The 24,094-nt window shown below is 49.0% G+C and overlaps 1 protein-coding gene and 1 long non-coding RNA gene across 10 annotated transcripts in view; one reads left to right on the plus strand and one right to left on the minus strand.

Annotated features, from left to right (window-relative positions):
• Positions 1 to 8,450, plus strand: part of SPECC1 (sperm antigen with calponin homology and coiled-coil domains 1) — a 210,789-nt gene extending 202,339 nt beyond the window's left edge. For all 9 annotated transcript variants that reach the window (XM_043473066.1, XM_043473070.1, XM_043473069.1 and 6 more), the window contains one exon: positions 5,324 to 8,450. In XM_043473066.1, the coding sequence (XP_043329001.1) occupies positions 5,324 to 5,413 (90 nt within the window). In that variant the 3' untranslated portion in view covers positions 5,414 to 8,450. The remainder of the gene's footprint in view (positions 1 to 5,323) is intronic.
• Positions 8,451 to 11,077: 2,627 nt separating this feature from the next.
• Positions 11,078 to 23,789, minus strand: LOC122444771. The gene is made up of 3 exons (XR_006270345.1): positions 23,307 to 23,789; positions 11,545 to 11,649; positions 11,078 to 11,247 (listed from the first exon to the last, which is right to left on the minus strand). It is a non-coding gene; the product is annotated as an uncharacterized LOC122444771 (long non-coding RNA).
• Between the last annotated feature and the right edge of the window lie 305 nt (positions 23,790 to 24,094).

The raw sequence follows: 24,094 nt of genomic DNA on the forward strand, positions 1-24,094 counted from the left end.
TACTGTGGGGCAACTAAGCCCATGCGCCACAGTAACCTCAGCTACTGAAGCCCGCACGCCTTAGAGCCCGTACTTGAGCAAGAGAGGCCACTGCAATGAGAAGCCTGCGTATGGCAACAAAAAGGAGCACTTGCTCACCACTAGAGAAGAGCCCTCGTGACAACGAAGACCCAGCACAGCCCAAAATAAAAAATAAACAAAATTTTGGGGGGAAAGGAAAAGACAACTATCGTAGGAATTTTAATACTATAGTTATAACAGTGTTACCCTAACATGTTTGACAGAATGGACAGTTTTTAAAATAGATACATATATATATTTCTTCAAATAGTAAATGTAACTATTTCTCCAAAACTCACAGAGAAAGAACTAGAACTTTAGCCATTAAAGAAGTGAAATTCATTGTTTTAAATATAGTCACACACACACATAAACAAAAAAATACCAGTCCGCCCAAATTCCACTGAACCTTTGAGAAACAGATGTCCCTATTGTGTAAACTCAGGTCTAGAGAATTTAAGAAGAAGTGGGGGGACTTAATGTTTGGCGAGGATGGAGTAGCAGGAAGCCGATTGATCTTCTGAAATACTAATCAGGTAAGGAATTGTCGTTGTTCAGTCGCTAAGTCATGTCGGACTCTTTTCAACCCCATGGACTGCAGCACGCCAGGCCCCTTTATCCTTCACAGTCTCCCAGAGTTTGCTCAGATTCATGTCCACTGAGTCAGTGATCCCTTGCAACCATCTCATCCTCTGTCATCCCCTTCTCCTTTTGCCCTCAATCTTTCCCAGCATCAGGGTCTTTTCCAGTGACTCAGCTCTTTGCATCAGGTGGCCAAAGTATTGGAGCTTCAACTTCAGCATTAGTCCTTCCAGTGAATATTCAGGGTTGATTTCCTTTTGGACTGACTGGTTTAATCTTTTTGCTGTCCAAGGGACTCTCAAGAGTCTTCTCCAGCAGCATAAATTGAAAGCATCTAGCAAGTAACCACAGGTCATTTGCTTAAGGAAAGATATTGAATATAATGAGAACTTGTTGGAAGACAATATTCTACACATAATATGGTTTTCTTTGTATGCTTGCATGCTAAGTCACCTCAGTCGTGTCTGACTCTTTGTGACCCTGTAGACTGTACCTCGCCAAGCTCCTGTGTCAATGGGATTTCCCAGGCAAGAATACTGAACTGGGTTGCCATGCCCTTTTCCAGAGATCTTCCCAACCCAGGGATTGAACCCCTGTCTCCTGTGTCACCTACATGGGCAGGCAGGTTCTTTACCACTAGAGCACCTGGGAAGTGTTACTGTTAATATTTGCTTTTTTAAATTAATGTTTTTTCCTATTTTTTCATCTCATGTACTATTGAAGTTAGTGAATGCTGGGAAGCAAATGAGATCATCTTGTTGAGCTAATCATCGGAGCCAGCGGTTTTATTTGTACAGAAGTCTCTGAGGAGCTACTGACGAACATCATTGTGGATCTCACAAACATTTAGGAATGTTTGTGAGCAGTTTAACCAGTTCATGCCAACAAGAAAATAGAAGCTTCCTACATTATTAAGTTTACTTTTGTATCATGAGATGAAGTGAAAAATAATATATTTAATTACATATGACATTTTAAAACTGCACCTAATCAGAATTGGCAGCAGTAACAATCCCAAGTCTTTGGTCAAGTTCTATTATTAGATTAGTCAGGAAAAAATTTCCCTTATATGTTTATATTCTAGCAAATATAGGCTTGTGCGTTTAGAGGATTAACAAGGATGAGAGTTTTTCCAAGTGAAAACGCCACAGTGTTCCCCCGAGTTGAGAAAGCATTTCTTCCCCGCCACAGTGTGAGACACAAGTTTCACCCACTGCATCAATCACGAAGGGTGGAGAGAGAAGAGGCGTGGCCTTGTTGCCACTGCTGTCAGAGCAGCCAGCACGGGTGCCCCCCAAGGGTGAATGTGTTTGCACTGGTGAGGCAGACATGCCCATACCAGGTCGTGTGGTCTGTGAAGGTGTCACTTGCTCGCTGAGCCTGTGTGTCCCCCCGAACGGCCACTCCTCACACAGACTAAAGTCTTCAGGTCATCTAGGAAGGGCAGTCTTCACCACTCAGGGTTTTATAGGGAGGTTAGCATGATTCCTTAGGTGCGGCTGAGCCTGCGCTGTCCCATGAACTCTATAGGGGCTGCTCTGCCAGGCACCTTCTGTGGGTTGACTCGTGGTCCCTCTCAGAAGCCCTGTGACATAGATGCTCCTTACATGAGGGACACCGCAATTTTGTGGAAGAGCACATAGCTGGTGAGTAGCTAAGACAAGGGTCGAGGAGGCTATCTAACTCCAGAGCCCACATCTCACCCCTCCACGACCCTGCATCTGGGCAGCCATGCCAAGCTGGGCTCTTAAAGCACAATTTACTCATAGTCTATCAAGTGCATATGTGTTATATTATAATTTATCTGATTATACGGCTTATCTCTGGGCTTATCTGGTGGCTCAGACAGTGAAGAATCTACCTGCAACGTGGGAGACCTGAGTTTGATCCCTGGGTTGGGCAGATCCCCTGGAGGAAGACATGGCAACCTACTCCAGTATTCTCGCCTGGACTCCTGAAGGCAAGAAGCCCTATCTTTTTTTTTTTTTTAATTACTTTTATTATAGTGAAATACACATAACATGGTTTATTTACCTAGTGGTAAAGAATCTGCATGCCAATGCAGGAGACATAAGAGATGAGGATTCAATCCTGGTGGGGGAAGATCTCCTGGAGGAGGGTATGGTGACCCACTCCAGTGTTCTTGCCTGAGAAATCCCATGGACAGAGGAGCCCGAAAGGCTACAGTCTACAGGGTCAAAAAGAGTCGGACACAACTTAGCGACTAAACAACAACTATGAATAAATTTGATTGATTGATGGCTGTTGAGCCAGCCTTGCATTCCTGAGATGAACCCACTTGATCATGATTCAACTTGCTAATATTTATTAAGGATCATTTTACATTTTAGTGAGAAATTGGTATTCTTGTAATGTCTTTGTCCTGCTTTTGGTATCAGGGTAGCTCCAGCTTCACAGAATGAATGAGGAAGTGTTCCCTCCTCTTCTGTTTCCTGGAAGAGATTGCATAGAACTGGTATTATTTCTTCCTGGACTGTTTGCTAGAATTAACCAGTGAAACCATCTAGATCTGGTGTTTTCTTTTTTTGGAAGGTTTTTAGCTACTGAATCAAGTGTCTTACACTATTGGATTTTTATTGATCCCCAACATACCCTGTCTTCTCCTGAAAGGTGTTAACTGATTTCTTCAAACATGTTCAAATGTGATGTTGACAATGCACTGAAATAGTTTAAAACTTAATTATTGTCGGGTTCAAGCATGTAGGACAGTCTGAGTAAAACTGTGAATGTTGATCAGACTTCAGAGTCCTCTCTGAGCAGGAGGACATGTCCTTGCCCCCAGAGGGGGTTTGCATTCCTCCAGCCTCTCAGGCCATCCCTGTGTTCTCAGGGCTCATCTGCCTCCTGAGAGCACAGTTCCTCATCGCTTCTCTCTGTGTCGTCATGTTAGCAACCCTTGTGTTATAAGAGTTTCAGCTCTTTGTGCATCTGTCTGTGCACACAGACAGAAGGAGGCTTTTCCTTCTTGTCTTCTGTGAATGCATTGTTTCTCTTTTCACATTGCTGTAGGTTCCTGTGTGGGGTGTTCCACACGCTCCTTTTCCACCCTTCCCTCAGACCGATGGATGATACGCTGATTTCTCAGTCTCACCAGGGAGAAAAATCAGTAAAATATATTTAGATGCTGAAACAGAAGCTAAAGGCTGGTTCCAGGCCTCAGCCAGTTCTGTCCCCGCCCAGGAACAGATGTTCTGAGCTCAGCTTGCTTTTCCACTGTGTCTCTGCTTCCAACTTCACGCCAGGACCTTCCCTACTATTCTCTCATGAACACAGAAGAATCTGCAGTCAGCCCCAAGGTGAATTGTTGAGTAGTGTGGTGATATGAATTTCAGGAAAGCCTGGCTGAGCAGTGGGCGGAGCACTATCCTGCTGCCGTCGGTCCCTGGCCTCTGCCCGTGCTTGCTTGTGGCCGATGAAATGAGGGAAAACAATAAAACGTGGGCTGGTGACCCTTTTACCACTGGTGACCCACTGGTCAAATAGCTTTCAGCTGGTGCAGGGCTTTTGTGGCACAAATAGGAGAAACAGTACCACACAGATGCTCACTGCAAAGAAGAGGTGACCACAGTCACACACTGTGCTATTAGGACGGGACAGCTGTTCTCCTGGACAGTGTATATCCCCTAAATGATGCAGCACATCACAGCTGTGTGGGAAATCGTGTATGAAACATGTTCGGTAACAGAGCACAGGGTACGCAGTGACAACGTGGGAGGACATGGGTGTGCGTTCAAATGTAGCTGGGAGAAGTGGGAATCCTTTCACAACAATGGAATCATAGTGACTCTTTTCAAAACTTTTGTTTTATTGATTGAAGTAGAGCCGATTTACAATGTCCTTTTAGTTTCTCCTGTACAACAAAGTGATTCAGTTATACACATACACATTCTTTTCCATGTTCTTTCCCATTTTTGTTTATCCCAGGATACTGAATATAGTTCCCTGTGCTGCACAGTAGGACCTTGTTGTTTATCCATCCTGTATGTAATAGTTTACATCTGCTAATCCCAAACTCCCAGTCCTCTCCTCCCCCACCCCTTGGCAACCACAAGTCTTGTCTATGTCTGTGAGTCTGCTTTATAGATAAGTTCAGTTGTTTCATTTTTTAGATTCCATGTATAAGTGATATCGTATGCTATTTGCCTTTCTCTGTCTGATTTAGTGTAATAATCTCTAGTTGCATCCATGTTGCTGCAAATGGCATTATTTCATTCTTTTTAGTGGCTGAGTAATCCTCCATTGTGTGTCTGTAACACATCTTCTTCATCCATTCCTCTGTCGATGGACGTTGAGGTTGTTTCCTCATCTTGGCTACTGTGATTAGTGCTGCCTAGACCATTGGGGTGATGTGTATTTTTGAATTAGAGTTTTATCCAGATATGTACCCAGAAGTGGGGTTGCTGGATCATGTGTAACTCTTAGTTTTTGTTCAGAACTTTTCTTTTTTCAGAACTTTTCTTTAATGCTCATTGTTAAAATATGAGAGGGGCAGGAGATCATGTCTGATGTTCCTAAAAGCACAGCATCTCCTGAATAAGCGGGAAGGAAAAGATTTTCTTTTTCCCACTGAGCACCTTTAGCACTGGCTGGGTGTTGCCTGCACTTGCCGGCCAGGTGGGAAGGTCCGGTGGCACCCGCTGACCTCTGTCTTCTCCCATAGGAGCTCGGTGAGTTGCTGCACACGGACCGGCCTGACTGGCAGAGCGTGATGCAGTATGTGGCCCAGATCTACAAGTACTTCGAGACATAGGTCCTGTGTGTCCAACACCCACTGCGTGTCCTGGATGCACCTGGTCTGTGCTGTTGGCTGCCCACTGTCTGGATTTCCAAGGCAGGTTCCACCTGAGTCCGACACACAAACAAGAAACAGCTGGGTCCACTGCACCCACCCTGAACCCTGACACATACGGACTGTAAGTCAGGGGTCGTGCTCCCAGGGGCCCCCTTCTCCTGCGGGAGCCTCGCAATGTGTTCACTGGAGCTGCCCTGAATCTCACGACAAACATCTAAACCCATCATCTTTCTCCTAAGAATCCTGGCTTCTGCCTTCTAAAAACTCTGCACTTGCCAGTCCAGCCCCTCCAGAAACACCCAGCAGGACACAAAAGGACAAAGTCTGCTCTCGAGCAGCTCTGAGTCACGTGAGCCCTGCCTTCTGGGGACAGACTTGGTTCTTGGAGAGGATTTCAGCACCGTTAGGTCTCCTGTCCCTTCCTTCATTCTCTGGGTGGGAGACCAAACGTCTGAGATGAGAGGAGCCCCCCGGCTGTGTGCTCGGTGCCCCTGGGAGCGACAGGAGGGGGTGTGTCTGGGGCACAGTCACACCAGGACTGGTGCTTGGCAGTGGACAGAAAGCCTCTGTGACCTCACCTGATCCTTGTGTCCTGCACATATTCACGCCTGTCCACACCCACATGCTTGTACAAGCAGAACTTGACAGAGTCCCTCAGACAGAAGGGACGGGCCTGTGTTGGCCAGGGTCCTCCTGCTTTTGCACAAGCAGGCTGAAGATGTGTCTTTTTGGGGTGCTGGGCAGACAACATCTCAGCTCTGGCTTTGGCTTTGTCCTTCCCCGGGCCTCTTAAATTTGCATGGACAGAAGACCTGAGCGAGGCAGGAAGGGTTCGGGTACGACCGGATGAAGGGCATTGGCTTCCCCAGCACGTGCAGTTGCCCCATGTGGCTGCAGAGCACCCCCCAGAACAGCCCTTCCCCCAGAGCACACACCCCTCTCCCAGAGCAGCCCCTCCCTAGGTCATGCAGGCATGAGTGCAGGTCATCACCTGGGCAAATACATGCACATTTCATGGCAAATGAGGTCCCCCCTGGCCCAGGGGGCTCCCACAGCTGCTGACATCAGTGCCCTCTGACCCAGGTCCATTGACACTCCCTGAGCCCCGGGCTGCCCACCCTGCCCAGTACACCCTGCGAGCCTGAGGGGCAGGCGGGCCCTTGTGCACAGCGGGGCCCTCTTGGTCCCTGTCCTGGGAGGTGTGAGCTCAGCCCCCCATCCAGTTGCCTTGGAGGAGACACTGGGCGCCCCCAGGGTCCATCCGTCCTCCTCAGGCTGCAGAGTTGGGCCACTGGGGCTCTCGTCTGGGGGCTCCCTGACAGCACACACCTCGCCTGCCCCGGCCTGGGGTCAGAATGTCAGGAAGGCCACCAGCATCATGTTGTGTGTATTTTCAAAGTCCCCAAGAAGTGCTGGAAGGGGAGTCCAGTGACGGTGACCACGTGGGGTGTCTTCATGTGGAAGGTGGAGGCACCTTCCTGGACAGTCTGCTGGAAGTTACCCGGTGTCTCCTCCTGGGTGTCTCCCTCCTCCTCGCCCCCCTGCTGCCTTGCTTAACCCACAAGGGGATGTCACACCCGAGAGGGGTTGAGCCGTTGGTGGCTGTGTTTACTTTGGGTTCACTGCAGGCTCTGCAGGAGGGGTTGCAGATGCCTGGTGCTGCTCCTGGTGCCCTGTGGTTCCTGAGAGGGTCTGGGGTCGGCTCCTGCGGCAGTCTCTCAGTGGGGGGCTCACTTCAGGTTAAAAAGAAGAGAGGGGGCCACGTGCAGTTTATTTTTATAACTTGGAGAGGTTGCCCAGTTCCCCTTGCTGCCCAGCGGGCAGGCTAGAGCACAGCATGCCTGTGTCCTGCCCGAGGGACCAGGCGGTGTAGGGCAGGTCTGGTCCTGGGCATCCTGGTGTGGGGTCAGGTCTTCCAGTACTGAAGGGGCGGGGGGTCACCTCAGTCCGATTTTAATTGAGGAGCTCAGAGCACAGGGTGAATGTGGAATGTTTTTAAAGTTGAGAACACGTGGTGGTTACCGTGAGCGCACCCCACCCTCCCCAGTTCCCTGTCCTGATGTTTTCACAGGCCACTGTATCTGTGTTTCTTCTCATCTTCCTCCACCCAGCACCTCGTCATTTAAAATTATTTGATGGTTCTGCAGATCCTTTTTCCAAAATAAATGCATTATTTTTATATGCAAGAGAGACACAAAATGCAAGATCCCCAAGAGGGGCGGAGTCGTTTTAAGACACACAGAGAAGCCCTTGGCTCTTTGTGTGCTGAATTGTTTCCTGGCTGATGGTGGCGCCATGGCCCCTGTCCATGGGGCTGGCCATCTGGGGAGCGGGGTGGGGGTGGGGGACCTATACCTCTCCTGGCCATCCTTCCTTGCTTCAGAAAGGACAGTGGTCTTTGGTTTTCACTCTTCACTCAGCTGTTGTTCTATAGCTTTTGTTGAGACCACCCAAGGACCCCAGGGGACCCACACCTGGTGTCACGGTGTCTGTGGGTCTCAGCCCCAGAATGGTGGGCTGCTTTCCCAGCCCCCTGCCGTCCCCACCAAGGGGACAGGCCCCTCTCTGTGCCCTGCCTGGGATGGAGGACTCGATCATCAGATACAAGATCCTTTGCACATCCAGCCCCAGTCGTCCCCAGCCCAGAGCCCGAGAGCCATTTGAGAGGAAGTGATAGTGACATGCAGCAATGGACATAACTCAGAAGCCCTTTTATAAAGGATATTTAATATCGTGGCCCCAGCTTCGTGGCAGGTTCCACTTTTCTGGCCAAGTTAAAGTTTGGCTGGGCCCACGCCGCCCTGAACAGCTCTCTGACTATAACCGCACGAGCTGAGTGCAGTGGATGAATGCGGCCTCGTTTCTGCAAGGAGTGCAATGTGCCGAGCATGGTCCAGACTGGACAGATACATGTGAAAATGTGGACACGACCGAGTGTGATGTATGACTCTGTAATATTTCTAATAAATATATTTTGTTTCTGTCTGATTGTGAATTTGTCCCAGCGACACTTATTGTTACTGTTTTCTCAAAATGCCAGACTTCCATTCAGTCCATTGCAAACCGGCACCTCCAGGCCCCTGTTCCTCACTGGGCATGGTCTCCACTGCAGCTGCTGTGAGTCACCGGAGAGGTCTGGGCCCTAATGCCCCTCAGCCTCCTTCCCTGCGTGGCCCCCTTGTGGAGCCCGCCCTCCAGGGCCACACAGGATGCTGTAGGCTGCACAGATGGCCCGCCAGGGATGGGGAGCAAGCAGGAGGGGGTCATACCAAGATCATGGGAGCAGGGTGAACATGAACGGACAGGGGCTGCTGCAGTGTTCTGACACCAAGATGCCATGCGAGCGATTCATCAGGTGATGTGTGGTCTTCAGGCGCCGCTCAGAGGCCACTGTTCACGGATGTCTGGGGACCAGCCCAGCCCACAGGAGAGAAGAGGGGACACAGGAGGAGCCTCATCGCTTCTTCCTCCTTCCAGGGAAGCCCCCTCCTGACTTCCCACCCCGGCAGGTTCTGGCCTTTTCCTCCCCCTTCCCAGAATAGCACAGCCTCTGATGTAAGTGGAACAGACCCTGAGCCAGGATGGCAGCCACCACCCGCTTCCTCTGGGCAGCCAGGTGCCAGGCAGCTGTACCCAGAAGACACCAGGGTCCCCGTGTGATGACCCTCCATTGTCCTAGCTGTTCAGCCTGTGTACATGTGTGTGCATGCACACACGGGCACATGGACATTTGGTGGATGGCCAGTGTCACAGCCGTGGCTAATTGACCCCTTCCATGGTTTGGGGTCCAGCGGGGAGGTTCCTGACTTATGGGCCTGGACCCCTCTGTGGATGAAGCTTGGCCCAGGCATACTGAGTTGGGTCTGAGGCATGAGTTGCCTGGCGGGGCCTGACCCACAGCCCGTGCCCCATTGGTACTTGTGCCTGTGGTCAGTGGCTCTGTGCTGCATTGAAGGCCGCGGGGCCTCGGCCAGCTGTGGGCACCTTCCCCAGTGCCTCTGTTCCTCCTGCCACTAAGCGCATGGCTTCCCAGGGCAGAGCCAACAAGATCAGATGTGTACGGGGCCAGGGACGTTTTCAGCCTGAGCTTGCAGTCCTGGAAGCCAGGGTTTTAGACCTTACCCCCTATAGACCAGCACACCCAAATGGCCCCTCAGGGTCTCAGGATAGGCTTGAAGCTGTGCACTGTGACTTTTTAGAATTCTTTTATTTTGAGGGCCTAAATTTTGTATTTGAAGTTTTTAAAATGTTGAGAATTCTACATTCCCTTTCTAACAGGTTGTATAAAAATGTTGACTTTTCCCCTAAAAAATGTCTGAGTAGTATCAGAAAGTTGGGAAGATTCATCACCTCCTCATAGAGCTACATCCCCTGGCGTGGAGAACCCATAGGCATGCCTGACCCTCAGGGCATGAGTCTAGCTGGAGAAGTACAAAACTGGCCAGAAAGGTGAGTCACAAATTGTGTAACTTCAGGTATCTGGGAAGAGAAAACCAGGGAGCACAGTGGTAACCAGCCTCCTTGGAGCCCCTTTTGATTCATTTCTGGACAGGTTCGGCTCTGAAGCTGTTTGCACAGGGTGGGGTGGGGAGCCAGGCTGGATTCCAAGAACATTTGCTGGCCTTTGCATCCTCCAGGTTGAGTCAGCTAGAACCCACAGCATCTCATTGTCCGTGTCCCCAGGCCATGGAGGATTCCTCCCCTGCCTCAGACAATGGAAACCTGTCTCCCAGCTGAGAGCAGACACGTGGAGCCTGGGGATTTGGCAGATCCGGACCAGACCTGGCCCCAGGCATCTTCTCTGATTTGTTTACAAAAGCAACGGGCCTCTTCCCTAAGCCTGCCTTGGGAGAGCAGAGATGCTGTGGGGTCTCTGCTGCTGGGAGGGGCCACTGTGAGTGATGTGGGAGATGGCACCTCAGCAGCAGCCTTGCCTCCTTTCAAAATGAAATTCTCTGACCATGAAACCAGAAGCCGGAAGATGCGTTTCCTGTGATTAGTTGTAAATGTCATTGTTCTAAAGTGACAATTGTTACTAAAATACATGTTCTGTCCAAAGAATACCAAAAAGTACAAAAACAAAAAAAGTTCTTGGCATCACACCAAAAATGGGTTACCAGAATTAACCTCCATTCAGTATTTTATCAGATCACTTAGGATTGGGCTAAACTTCAAGGAATAGAGACTCCAGCAATACTGTCTTAGATAAGAAACTTATTTCTCACCAAAAAGAGAAGTCCAGAGGTAGAAAACCCCACAATGGTATGTTAGAGCCCTCAAATCCTCAGGGATTCAGACCCCTTTCCACTCTGACATTTCCCAAGGGAGTGCAGTTTGTCCTCATGAACTAAGATGGCTGCCAGAGTTCCAGTCATTGCAACTGCATACCAGGTGGCAGCATAGAGGAAGAGTGCCCTGTCCTTTTTAAATCTTCCTAGAAGATCCATTTAACACGTTCACTTTTATTTCATTGAGCAGAATTTAGTCACACGGCTGTACCTAGCTTCAGTGAAAGTGAAAGTTAGTTGCTCAATCATGTCCAACTCTTTGTGACCCCATGGACTGTGTAGCTCACCAGGCTCCTCTGTCCATGGGCTTCTCCAGGCAAGCATACTGGGGTGGGTTGCCATTTCCTTCTCCAGGGGATCTTCCCCAACCAGGGATCAAACTTGGGTCTCCTGCATTGCTGGCAGATTCTTCACTGTCTTAGCCACCAGGGAAGCCCACCTAGCTTCAGCGGAGACCAGGAAATGTAGTCTTTTTAGGTGAACACCAGTGGAGCTGGCTGAAAACTAGGAAAGGGAAGAATCAACATTGTGAAGGAACCTAGAAGGTTCTGTGACAATGTATATACTTTTACATCTTAAAGTTTAATTTCTTGAATAAATTCAAAACCTTACTTTTACTTGGCTCAAAAATTTGACAATTACGAAGAGAGATACAGTGAAAAGTCCCTTGTCCACTTAGTCATCCCTCTCCTCCCCTCCCCTCACACAAGCTCACTGGCAACCGTGTCACCAGTTATCTTGTATATGTTTCTGTCTCCAGAGCGTCTTATACAAGCAACTGTGAGCATCATGGGGTCTCACTTCTTTAACCTGGAAGGTGGCAGGCTGTGCACATCTGCATCTTGTCCTTCCACTTTGCTTCGTCTGTTGTCTTTCCCCTTAGTGATGCATCATGGAGACATTTTCCTGTCAATACAAAGACAGCATTCTCACTTCTTGTTCCTGCAGCCTGGTGTTCCACTGAGTGGGTGCAGCATAAATTATGTATCTACTCCCCTGGGAAGGGTGTGTGTGGCCGGATGATCTGTCATACAAACCAGGACCCTTTCAAGAGTGAGAGTGTGGTGTCTGTTAGTAATTATACTGGAGCAAAGCTATGAACTGTCCCAGGTGGACTGGGGCACAGGGTTGCCCCATGAGGATGAACGTGGGGATGTCAGTCAGTGTTTTGCGGTTATAACAGTGCTGTAAATTTTAATGTGCACATGCATAACTGGGTTCATCCACATAAGTCTCCAGGTCAAAGAGTGCCTGCTTTGTGATCTGGGTGGAAACTGCCAATTTGCCCCCCGTGGGAGCAGTGCTGGCTTTTCTCATCATCACAGCTCGGCCCACAGAACGTGTTGTCAGACCTTTGGATTTTTGTTGATCCTAATAGGTGAGAAGCAGCATCTGAACTAGTTTTAATGTGCATTTGTTGTGAATGAGGCTAAATATGCCTAAGAATCCTATTTATGTTCCTTTCCCTGTGACTAGTCTTTTCGAATCCTTTGCCCATTTTTTTCTTACTCAGTGTTTAGAAATCACATTTTGGAGCTTTTTGTGAGTTAGAAAGATGATTCGAGATGCAAATATTTTCCCCAGCTGGCTGTTTGTCTTTGTTTATGATGGTTTGTTTTTCAAATTTCCTGGCATACGGAGTGCAGCACTTTCACAGCATCATCTTTTAGGATTTGAAATAGCTCAACTGGAATTCCATCACCTCCATTAGCTTTGTTCGTAGTGATGCTTCCTAAGGCCCACTTGACTTTGCATTCCAGGATGTCTGGCTCTAGGTGAGTGATCACCCCATTGTGGTTATCTGGGTCGTGAAGATCTTTTTCGTACAGTTCTGTGTATTCTTGCCACCTCTTCTTAGTATCTTCTGCTTCTGTTAGGTCCATACCATTTCTGTTCTTTATGGTGCCCATCTTTGCATGAAATGTTCCCTTGGTATCTCTTACTTTTCTTGAAGAGATCTCTAGTCTTTCCCATTCTATTGTTTTCCTCTGTTTGCATTGATCACTGAGGAAGGCTTTCTTTTTTTTTTTTTTCTTTTTTATTTTTATTTTTTTAATTTTTTTATTAGTTGGAGGCTAATTACTTCACAACATTTCAGTGGGTTTTGTCATACATTGATATGAATCAGCCATAGATTTACACTTATTCCCCATCCCGATCCCCCCTCCCACCTCCCTCTCCACCCGATTCCTCTGGGTCTTCCCAGTGTACCAGGCCCGAGCACTTGTCTCATGCATCCCACCTGGGCTGGTGATCTGTTTCACCATAGATAGTATACATGCTGTTCTTTTGAAACATCCCACCCTCACCTGAGGAAGGCTTTCTTATCTCTCCTTGCTATTCTTTGGAATTCTGCATTCAGATGCATATATCTTTCCTTTTCTTCTTTGCCTTTTGCTTCTCTTCTTTTCTCAGCTAATTGTAAGCCTTCCTCAGACAACCATTTTGTTTTTTGCATTCCTTTTTCTTGGAGATGGTCTTGATCACTGCCTCCTGTACAAAGTCACAAACCTCTGTCGATAGTTCTTAAGGCATTCTGTCTATAAGATCTAATCCCTTGAATCTCTTTGTCCCTTTCACTGTATAATCGTAAGGGATTTGATTTAGGTCATACCTGAATGGTCTAGTCGTTTTCCCTGCTTTCTTCAATTTAAGTCTGAATTTTGCAATAAGGAGTTCATGATCTGAGCCAGTCAGCTCCTGGTCTTGTTTTTGCTGACTGTATAGAGCTTCTCCATCTTCAGCTGCAAAGAATATAATCAGTCTGATTTTGGTACTGACCATCTGGTGATTGTCAAAACTCAGCAGTAGCCACAGAACTGGAAAAGGTCAGTTTTCATTCCAATCCCAAAGAGAAGCAATGCCAAAGAATGTTCAAACTACTCCACAATTGCACTCATCACACACGCTAGCAAAGTAATGCTCAAAATTCTCCAAGCCAGGCTTCAATATTATGTGAACCATGAACTTCCAGATGTATAAGCTGGATTTAGAAAAGGCAGAGGAACCAGACATCAAATTGCCAACATCTGTTGCATCATAGAGAAAGCAAGAGAGTTCCAGAAAAACATCTACTTCTGCTTTATTGACTATGACAAAGCCTTTGACTGTGTGGACCACAACAAACTGTGGAAAACTCTTAAAGAGATGGGAATACCAGGCCACCTGACCTGCCTCCTGAGAAATCTGTATTCAGGTCAAAAAGCAACAGTTAGAACTGGACATGGAACAACAGACTGGTTCCAAATTGGGAAAAGAGTACATCAAGGCTGTATATTGTCACCCTGCTTATTTAACTTATATGCAGAGTACATCACAAGAAACGCTGGGCTGGATGAAGCACAAGCTGGAATCAAGATTGCTGGGAGAAATATCAATAACCTCAGATTTGCAGATGACACCACCCTTATGGCAGAAAGTGAAGAACTAAAGAGACTTTTGTTGAAAGTAAAAGAGGAGAGTGAAAAAGTAGGCTTAAAAGTCAACATTTAGAAGACTAAAATCCTGGCATCTGGTCTCATCACTTCATGGCAAATAGATGGGGAAACAATGGAAACAGTGAGAGACTGTTTTTTTGGGCTCCAGAATCATTGCAGTTGGTGACTGCAGCCATGAAATTAAAAGATACTTGCTCCTTGGAAGAAAAGCTATGACCAAACTAGACAGCATATTAAAAAGCAGAGACATTACTTTGCCAACAAAGGTCCGTCTAGTCAAAGCTATGGTTTTTCCAGTAGTCACATATGGATGTGAGAGTTGGATCATAAAGAAGGCTGAGCATTGAAGAATTGATGCTTTTGAACTGTGGTGTTGGAGAATACTCTTGAGAGTTCCTTGGACTGTAAGAAGATCAAACCAGTCCATCCTAAAGGAAATGAGTCCTGAATATTCATTGAAAGGACTGATGCTGAAGCTGAAACTCCAATACTTTGACCACCTGATGAGAAGAGCTGACTTATTAGAAAAGACCCTGATGCTGGGAAAGATTGAAGGCGGGAGAAGAAGGGGATGACAGATGATGAGATGGCTGGATGGCATCACTGATTTGATAGACATGAGTTTGAACAAGCTCCGGGAGTTGGTGATTGACAGGGAAGCATGGCATGCTACAATCCATGGGGTCACAAAAACTTGGACATGACTGAATGACTGAACTGAACTGAACTGATGATGATTTGTTGGTTTTTGCCATGTAGGAGATTTTTTATTTTTATATTTTCTTTTATGCCTTTGGATTTTAAATCAAAACCCTTCCCCATTCCAGAGTTATGAAGGAGCTGTGTTATGGAAGAGTGCTCCAGGGTTTTGTTCTAGAACATTCTTCTGTTTTAAATCCTTGGTTCATTTGGGTTTCGATTTGGTGTTCATGTGGTGTATGGAGATATATGCTTTTCAAAAGGGTATTTACTTTTTTCCATGGTAATACAAGCTCATGGTTTAGTTACCTCCCAACTTATAAATAGTAACTCAAACTGCTCTGTGTTCACTCTATTGATTTAAGTTTGTTTTTCTATGTTACATTAGAATTTAAGTCCTGTGCCTCCACTCCACCTCCTTTGTTCATAAATGCCCATCAGATCTGTCCACTGGGTGGTGGACCCTGGGATATGACCATGTTCTATTTCTCTCCTTTTAAAAATGAACTAACTTTTCATTTTTCAGTAAGTGATCTTTAGTCATTATGACCCCCTTTTCAAAAATATATAAACTAGACAGATTTGGGGTTAAACTGCGTGGGATGGAGGAACTCCTCATTTTCTTCTGCAGTGCATTTTCTTCTAAAAAATTTTCTTCTCACACAATCTTGGGAAGCTTCCCCAGTGGCTCAGTAGTAAAGAATCTGCCTGCCAATGCAGAAGATGCAGGAGACACGGGTTCTATCCCTGGGTTGGGAAGATACCCTGAGGAGGAAATGGCAATCCACTCCAGTATTCCTGCCTGGAGAATCCCATGGACAGAGGAGCCTGGCGGGCTACAATCCATGGGGTCACAAAGAGTTGGACATAACTAAGCACGCACGAGTACACAGTCTTATCGTTTAAGATAGCTGGTTGCATTTGTGTCTGAGTAAGTTACAGCCTGGTGTTTGTTTTCTTGACTTGAGTGCTTTCAGCCTAGCATCAGAGCAACCCTAAGAGTCATCTGCAAATATTCCACATGGTTTTCCCATGTCAAGTGCTGGGGGATACAACTGTGAATGACACAGACTCAGCCCAGACTCTCTGGAGTTCACATTCTGATGCACTAGGAAGAAAAGTAGAGTGGGGAGAGAGTCAGGTGGGCTGGTGAGAGGAGGTACTGCTCTAGGAAGGACAGTCGGAGAAAGGCTCTGTGAGGAGGTGACAGAGTTTGAACCAATACCTGGAAGATATGAAAGGGAGCCTGATGAAAATGGGGAGAGGGGGTGGACAGACTGGGAGCAGCCTATGCAAAGGCCCTGTGGCAAGAACATGCTGGTTGTGTGTGGGTGGGGGCAGATGTGTGTGTATCTGTGTCTGTGCGTTTGTGTTGGGGGCATACCAGGGGGCCAATGTGAGCAGCAGAACATGGAAGCAACTGTCTAGAAGAGGGAGGGAGGTGAGAACCTCCCAGCCTGATCAGAGGTAACTGGAGGGTTGGGAAGATGGTCTGACTTACTCTCGTAAACATTCTCTTTGGAAGTTCAGCAGAGATGTGACTGTGGTGGGACAAGAGTGTAGTAGAGATAAAATGATAAAGCCTGGCGAAGAGGTCAGGTGAGTATGTAGGAGCTCAGACAGGATGACAGCAGGGAAGATGGATGGGAGGAGGAGGTTTCCAGCAGAGCTGACAGGTGCTCCAGCCTGCTGTGGGAGAGGGATCTTGGATGACAGCAGGCAGGCATGTGAGCCGGGCATCTGCTAACCCTGGTGCACTGGCTGAGCTGGAGGAGGCTGGCGGGGGGGAAGCGGGGGAACCCAGGGAGGTGGGGTCAGAGTCAGGCTCAGGTGCCTCTTCAACATCCAAGAAGAGAAGTTGAGTGGACAAGAAAACAAAGTCATTCCGAGCCCAAGAGAAAAGAAGACACCTGCCAGAGGATGGTTCCTGGTCTTCTAACACGTAGCCACTGGGGAGGCCGAGGACATCTCGGAAGCCAGCATTTGGGGAAGGAGAAAGTGATGGACAAACACTGCCGAGAGGTTGAGTAAGATGAGTGAGCACTGAGAACAAACCCCGGCTGTGGTGAGACGAGCATAGGTGGTGTGGGTTGACAGGGCCTGCGGGACCATGGGCTGGAGGTGGGAGTCAGGACATAGGAGGAAGTGGAGGCCGAGACCTCTGCTGTGAAGGGGACACAGGACAGGCTGCAGGAAGTGATGTGAAATAGGGAAGGATGTCACTGTCATCCTGTTTTCTCCCTGAAGAGTAGAAGGATGTGGCCCATTTTCCTGCTTGTGGGATCAGTCTGGAGTAGGGGGCAGCAAGGGGAGCAGGCTCTCAGGCAGCAGGGCTTGGGTGTCCATAAGGCCGTGCACAGAGCTGGGGTCGGGGGTGGGCTGTGAAATCCTGCACAAGCTCCAGACGCTTGTGTGCGGAGGCAGAGCAGTGGCTATTTGCCAACCTGGGTGAACACATGTTTGTTTTCACAGCTGGTGCAGCTGGATGAGGGCCCAGGGGCTGAGTGTCAGGTGTGGGCGGGGGTCTTGCACAGGAAATGGACTGGGAGGCGGCTGTGCACGGCTGAAGGTGATGTCCTGAAGCCAATTCAGGTGCTGGTGTGTGACTGCGAGGCAGGCCCACAGGGCCAGGGTGGTTCAGGAAGCTGGAGGGGCGAGTGTGGGCCAGGATGTGGGCCAGGGAGATAGGCAGAGGGGTTCACAGAAAGGCAGTGTTGGAGCCGCCAGGAATGGTGACACTGGGGGAAAAAGGCAGGGATGGGGTGGTGGGGACACGGACTAACAAGCTTCCTGGAAATGGGCTGAGCACCGGGGAGGGGGTGGTGAGCAGGTGACCACAGAGAGAAATGGCTCCCTGCTGTGGAGGAGGGGAGCTTGGACCTGAGCCCCACATATGCCCCCTCTGCAGGGAGTCTGGGGGAAGCAGCCTCAGGAAGCTCAGGGGACATGGCTGGGGCCCTGCCAGCAGGAGGGCAATGGACGTTCAGAGAAGAGGCGAGGATTTGCAGTGTTTTCTGGTGACACCACAAGTTCAAGACCTGGTAGAGATGTGGGGTCAGGAGGAGGTGGACTCTGGGGTCAGATGAGGGGATATTCAGCCAATGGGGGACAACCATGGGAACACGAGGTGGACTCCAGCCAGACCCTGAGAGTCGGGAGCACCTCCTGGAGGAGTCAGAGGGGTGGACCCTAGGAGGGCCCAGGGGCCTGGGGCGGATCCCAAGACGACCCCAGCCTGCCCTGCATCCCAAGGAAGATACACACGGACATGTGGATCTCTGCCCTTTTCCTGTGCAGGAGGCCGAGAATCATTTCCGCACCTCCTTCCATCCTGTCTCAGCAGCCGCTGTGTTGTGCCCCCGCCCCTGGTCCAGCAGCACCAGTACCGCAGGCAGGAGGTCTTTCCACACAGTGAGGAGCATCCAGCCTTAAAAAGGGAGGAAACCCTGATACGTGAACAATATGGATGAGCCGGGTGGATACCATGCTGCATGAACTGACCTGTCACAAAAGGACAAGTACTGTATGATTCTGCTTCCACAAGGTCCCTGGAGTCGTCAGGTCCATGCAGAGTGGGGCCGTGGTTCCCAGGGCTGGTGGAGGGGGCGGGGCCGTCATTTTTAACAGGTTGCGAGTTTCAGGTTTGCAGGATGAAGCCACTCTGGAGGTGGATGGTGGTGACAGCTGCACCACGATGCGGATGCACTTAATGCCACAGAAGTGCGTGCGCTTAGCCGTGGTTAGAATGGCTCAAGAAGGAAGTCGACGTGGGGGAACCGAGGCTGCCCTGTGATCTCTGGGCTGCACGTCGGGCCAGAATCTGGCTCCGGATCGTGGCGCCCAGAGGGAGGAGGAATGGGATGGGCAGTGACTCAGGTGCTGAGCACCCGGGGGCTCCCTGGAGACACCTGGGTCACCAGGGTGGTAGCTGCAGTGGGCAGGGCCACCTCTAAGCAGCAAGCAGATGTCACAACAGCAGGCCCAGCTTGTGGGCTCTCCCTGACTCCAGCCTCCGTGCTGGACCTCAGAGCTGTTGTTAAAATGGCCTGACTCTTCCCTTCAGAGAAAATAGGGTCTGCTGAGCTCCATATGCTCACCTGAGCGTCTGTGCCACTCGGCCGGGGCCCTGCAGTGCTTGATGGGAACCCCAGTCTGACCCACTGAGCCAAGGAGGCCAAGAAAATTCTGAACAACAAAGGAAGATCTATACCAAGACACTGTCAAGTCAGCGCTTTCGGAAGTATGGCATCAGCTGGGGAGAGAGCGGTGATTCCTGCATCAGAATGGAGTCCAGAGGTGCTGCGGCTCAGGATGGCTGCCCATGCCCTGAGCTCAGGGAAGAGGATGCCGCGTGGTGGGCACCCGGCCACTGTGTCGGGACGGGGGGCAGGTTGGATCCTTCCTCCCCGAGGGAGAAACAACACCTAGTTCAGAGACTGGCCTGCTTCACCACATAATATGAAAAAGCTTCTGTTCAACAGAAGACACTGTAAACAAAATTAAGAGATTAAAGACAGACCAGGGGGGAAAACAGGCTGAGAAAAATATCCTCAGTACATCACCAGCAATACCCAACATTCAGTAATAACTGTAACACAAAGAGCTCCTAAAAATAGAGAAAACAAACAATCCCAACAAAGGAAGGATTCATAGCCAACACTTAGGAAAAAATGCTAAATATTAGTGAGAATGAAGGGAAGCTTGCTTTCAGCAGAAAGTCATGTGAAATAAAGCAATGGTGATATCAACATTTACTTACCCAATAGGGAAAAGCAAAAAATGTTGATAACATTCAGGTTTGGCACAATTATGCAAAAGTGGATGTTCTCATGTACTGTTGCTGAAGGATGGATAAACAGTATCTTTCTGGAAAGTGATTTGGTGATGTTAGTGTGTTAAATGTTAACATTAAATGTTAAATATGTAATTTAATACAGTGTTCCCACTTCTGGAAATTTAGCCCAGAAAGTACTCATGAATATTCAGGAAGAGCTAGCAGCAAGAGTAACAGCAAAAATAATGGGAATAACGTAGGAATTTCCATTAATAGAAGAGTGATAAAAACTAAACTGTGTGTCCACTAGTATGGAATACTGGGCAGCTTCGAGAAAGACAGATGAATGTGCTCTTCGAAAGAGGTCCATGAGATAGTTGTTAGAAAAAGGTTTCTTGACCATCTGGGTGGGTGGGGTAAGTCTGTTGTTTAGTTACTAAGTCATGTCCCCAACTCTTCTGTGATACCATAGACTGTAGCCTGCCAGGCTCCTCTGTCCATGGAATTTCCCAGGCAAGAATACTGGAGTGGGTTGCCATTTCCTACTTCAGGGGATTTTCCTGACCCAGGGATTGAACCTGAATCTCCTGAATTGGCAGGCAGATTCTCTACCACTGAACCACCAGGGAAGCCTGGGGAAAGTCTACTTTTACTTAAAACAAAAATATGTGTATATGCACACACACACACATATACCCCAATTCACTAATTCCAGGTTGCGTGCCTTTTTCACAGGATATGTCATCACTGACATCTTCGATTCTATAATATATGGCTCCATGTTTGTATAAGCACAGAAGCATGTCTGGAACAGTACTCAAAACTGTGCACCCCCCCCCCCAAAAAAACAACTGTGCACCCCAATGGGGGTGTGTAGGATTAGGGAGTTTGGCAGGAGCACTTTTCCCATCTTAAACATGTCTGTGAGTTTAAATTTGTAATATGAGCCCCTGTCATTTTTGCCATGGGTGAAAACAACACATCAACAACAGGTAGCAGACCTGGCTGTGGTCACCAGATTCCATCCTGAGCTGCTGGAGGGCCAGTTTTACTTTTCCACCCTGGACAACCTTTATTCGAAAGGGGGTGGCGATTCTCCTTTCATAGCTTTTTCATATTTCCCTATAATCCAAGCTGTCACCTCTGACACCAGGAGGAACGGAGCCGGAGCCGAGCTGAGTCTGGAGCAGGGGCTAGCTGCCCACTGCCTCTGTGGCCAGTGCAGAGTTAGGACTTCTGTCCTGGACTCTGATTGACAGGAGGTTAGAGAGGGAAATGAAGTTAGAGGTCACTGAATTCAGCTTTCTAATTTCACGATTTCATCATTGAGGAAACAGGTTCAGAGACGTGAAGCAGTGTTCACAGTTCTGCAGGGAGAGCTGGCCCTGCCCTGGAGACTAGGCTATGGGGTCCAGCTGTCATCCTGTCCCATTGGGTTCTGTCTCAACAGATGAGCCAAGAACTAAGATCCCCCTGAACCAATAACTGTGTAGCTCTGAATTTTGTGGCATGCTTTACCAAGAGTTCCAGAACACATGCCCAATGTGGAAACATTTGTGCGGTTATTGGACAAGAAATCCAGAGGGAGCTGTTGCTGGGGTTGGTTGTGCTGTTCAAAGATGTGATTAAGAACACAAGCCCCTCCTCCATCTTTCCTCCATCACCTTCTGTATGTTGATTTTCACATCCTGGACTAGGATGTGATGTCCATATTCTTTGTCATGTGTGGCAACTGAAGTCTCTACTTAGTTTGGTGGTCAACTCACAATTGGACAGAGATTTCTTCAAATGCCTTGACCCTATAGGTCCCCTCGCTTCTGCAGAAGGACTCCTGTGTGTGTCGGGCTGGCTTTCAATGCTCTGGTAGACAGTTTACAACTCTGCCTTGGCCTTCGTTTCCTGCTTCCTCACAGTCAGCCAGAAGTGAGAGATTGTTTTTTCAGGTCTCCTCTGGGCATATGCACACCTATGTAGCTTTCTATATTTTAAGGAATGAGTCAGAGCTTTTCAAAGTTCCTTATGGACATCTCATTTTCTGATGTTTGTAAGTTTTTGGGCCCCCTCTTTTTAGCCTCAGGGGTACTGTACTTGGGCAGCTGCACTGTTTCTCCTACCTCCTTTCTGTATACACACATTTCTCCACCTCCAATGGCCAATTCCTCTATAAAGCTTTATCACAATTTTTCATTAAGCCAATATTCAGTTTTGAGTCAGAATTTCTCAATGAGGGTGACATTGATATCAGCATTTTGCTGGGACAGTTCTCCATTGCAAAGGGCATTTAACCTTCCTGGCCTCTGCTCCAAAGTGCCAGCTGTGGTTACACAAAAGAGGGAACCAAAAACATGCACAGATTTCTAAACACTCTGGAATTCAGGTGTCAGTGTCACTTGGGTTAAGACCCTCCACTTCTCAGAATTGTGACTATCATTATGAGATACCTATGTACTATTATTACATTTATATAAAGAGAGTTAACATCTCTGATGACATCTCGGAGTGCTGTACCTACTCTAGGGCCATCTTAATGCCACCTGGATTCTGCTCTTACGGCTGAGGCAGGACACAGGGGGAGAGAAGTGGGAGGCTGGGGGCCAGGCTTCTGGAAGAGGTCCCCAAGGTCAACTGGTTCTAGAATACACCTTCCACCATCACCAGTTAAGACCCACTCTGGTTTGTATGGTTCTGGCCCTAATTTATCCACATGTTCCCATCACAGCAAGAGTTTGCAAGGAGCCTGGATCCTACTACAGGTGACCACATGGCAGATGGATCCTCCTGCCCCCTTTCAACCCAATGGCTATGAGGCAGGTGTTGCTATTTCATCTTATGCACAAGAAACCATGTCTTAGAGATACCAGTTAACTTGTCCAGGGTCAGTCTCAGAACTGGGCATCAAACCTGGGGCCCCTCCTGCTGAGACCTGGGCTCTGTGCACAGAACCCCCAATTGCTTTCAAGACTAAACCTCAAGACCTCCCTCAGACTCCTCCCTTTCTCCTTTGTTTTCTCAACAATAACTGCCCATTGCTGTTACTGCCACCCCCGTGGGTCCAGTTCAAATCCCAACGTGAGTTCTGGGATAGACAGCATCAGGATCACTGAATTCATTTCCGGTAAACTTGATGGAGAGGGGTAGGCAGCGGGGTGAGTGGAAGGGCATGTGTGAGCTGGGGACTGCGGTGGAAGAGGACAGAGGAAGAGGCTTTGCTGGGGGTCCAGCGTGGACCCCTGTCACGTGAAATTAGGCAGGCTGCTTCGAAGGCAGGCTGTGGGGTTAGTGTTCCTGCTTAAGTGATTCAAGGAAGGTTTCTTAAAGGAAGTCTGCCTTGCAAAGGGATTCCAGGCACAGCAAACCACACGCTCTGCGGAGCACAGTGACCAGCTGGCTTCCGGCTCCCTCCTGTGCCGGCGCTGCAGCCACCTCGGCCACTTAACGCTCTGGTGGTCAGCGCCCACCTCAGAGGCTTCCCGGGGCTGGCGTCCAGCACCTCCAGTGGAGCCCCAGCACGCTCCCCAGCGAGGCGGGCCTCCTGTCTATGCCCTCCCCCGCCAAGCACGCCCCCCGCACCCGGCTGCCTCCCCACTGCTCAGTGCTGCCCAGAAAGCCGTGCCCCCAACTCCCCGCCTCCTCCCCGCCCAGGAAGCGCTGACCTCCCTGCGGTTCCGGTTCTGCTTCAGCCGTTGTTCCGTGTGATTAACAGCGTTTGAGTTAAGTGCGGCGGACGTGGGCGGGGGAAGGAGCACGTCTGAACTTGGGCCGACGTGGAGCTTGTGGGGCCTCCAGTGTTTTAGCACAAAGCCAAGCTATCTTGACAGAAGTAACAAAACCACATGGAAACTAGAGAGAAAACCCCAGTCACAAGCTCGCCCAGCCGGGACCTCTTCTGTGAGTGCGTCCCAGACAGATTCCTCTGGTCAAACTCGGCAGGTGGTACCGGTCATGCTGATGGGGGCTGCGGGGCTGTGGTCACCGGCTGCGCTGAGAGAGGGTTTCCGTGCTATCAGTCATCACTTTAAAGACGGCACGGCCATAGTTGTTCCCTCTGTTCAAAGAGTTGTGCAACCATCCCCGCACGTAGAATATTTTCATCACCCCAAAGGAAATCCTCTGTCCTTTTATCAGGCAGCTTCATGTTTTATTTTCTGCTTGACGTTATTTCACAAGTATCTTTTCCTGTCGCCCGACACTCTTAACTACCTTGTCAGGTGACTGCCAGCAAGGGATGTAGGGTGGGAGCCTCGTAAAGCCGGGTGTGTTCTGGAATGGGGGTGTAGACTCCGGACCAGGAGCTTCCCGGAGAGGAGCGGGGACCCAGGGCAGTGATGGGGGCTGGGGGATGGTGAGAGCAGGCAGTGAGGAACGACCCAGCGGGACTGGGGTGCAGAGAAGCCCTGGAAGCGGGATGGGCAGCACCGCAGACGGATGTGGGCTCGGAGAC

This window comes from Cervus canadensis, chromosome 1 (genome assembly GCF_019320065.1).
Source record: "Cervus canadensis isolate Bull #8, Minnesota chromosome 1, ASM1932006v1, whole genome shotgun sequence".
In the NCBI taxonomy this organism is placed as follows: domain Eukaryota; kingdom Metazoa; phylum Chordata; class Mammalia; order Artiodactyla; family Cervidae; genus Cervus; species Cervus canadensis.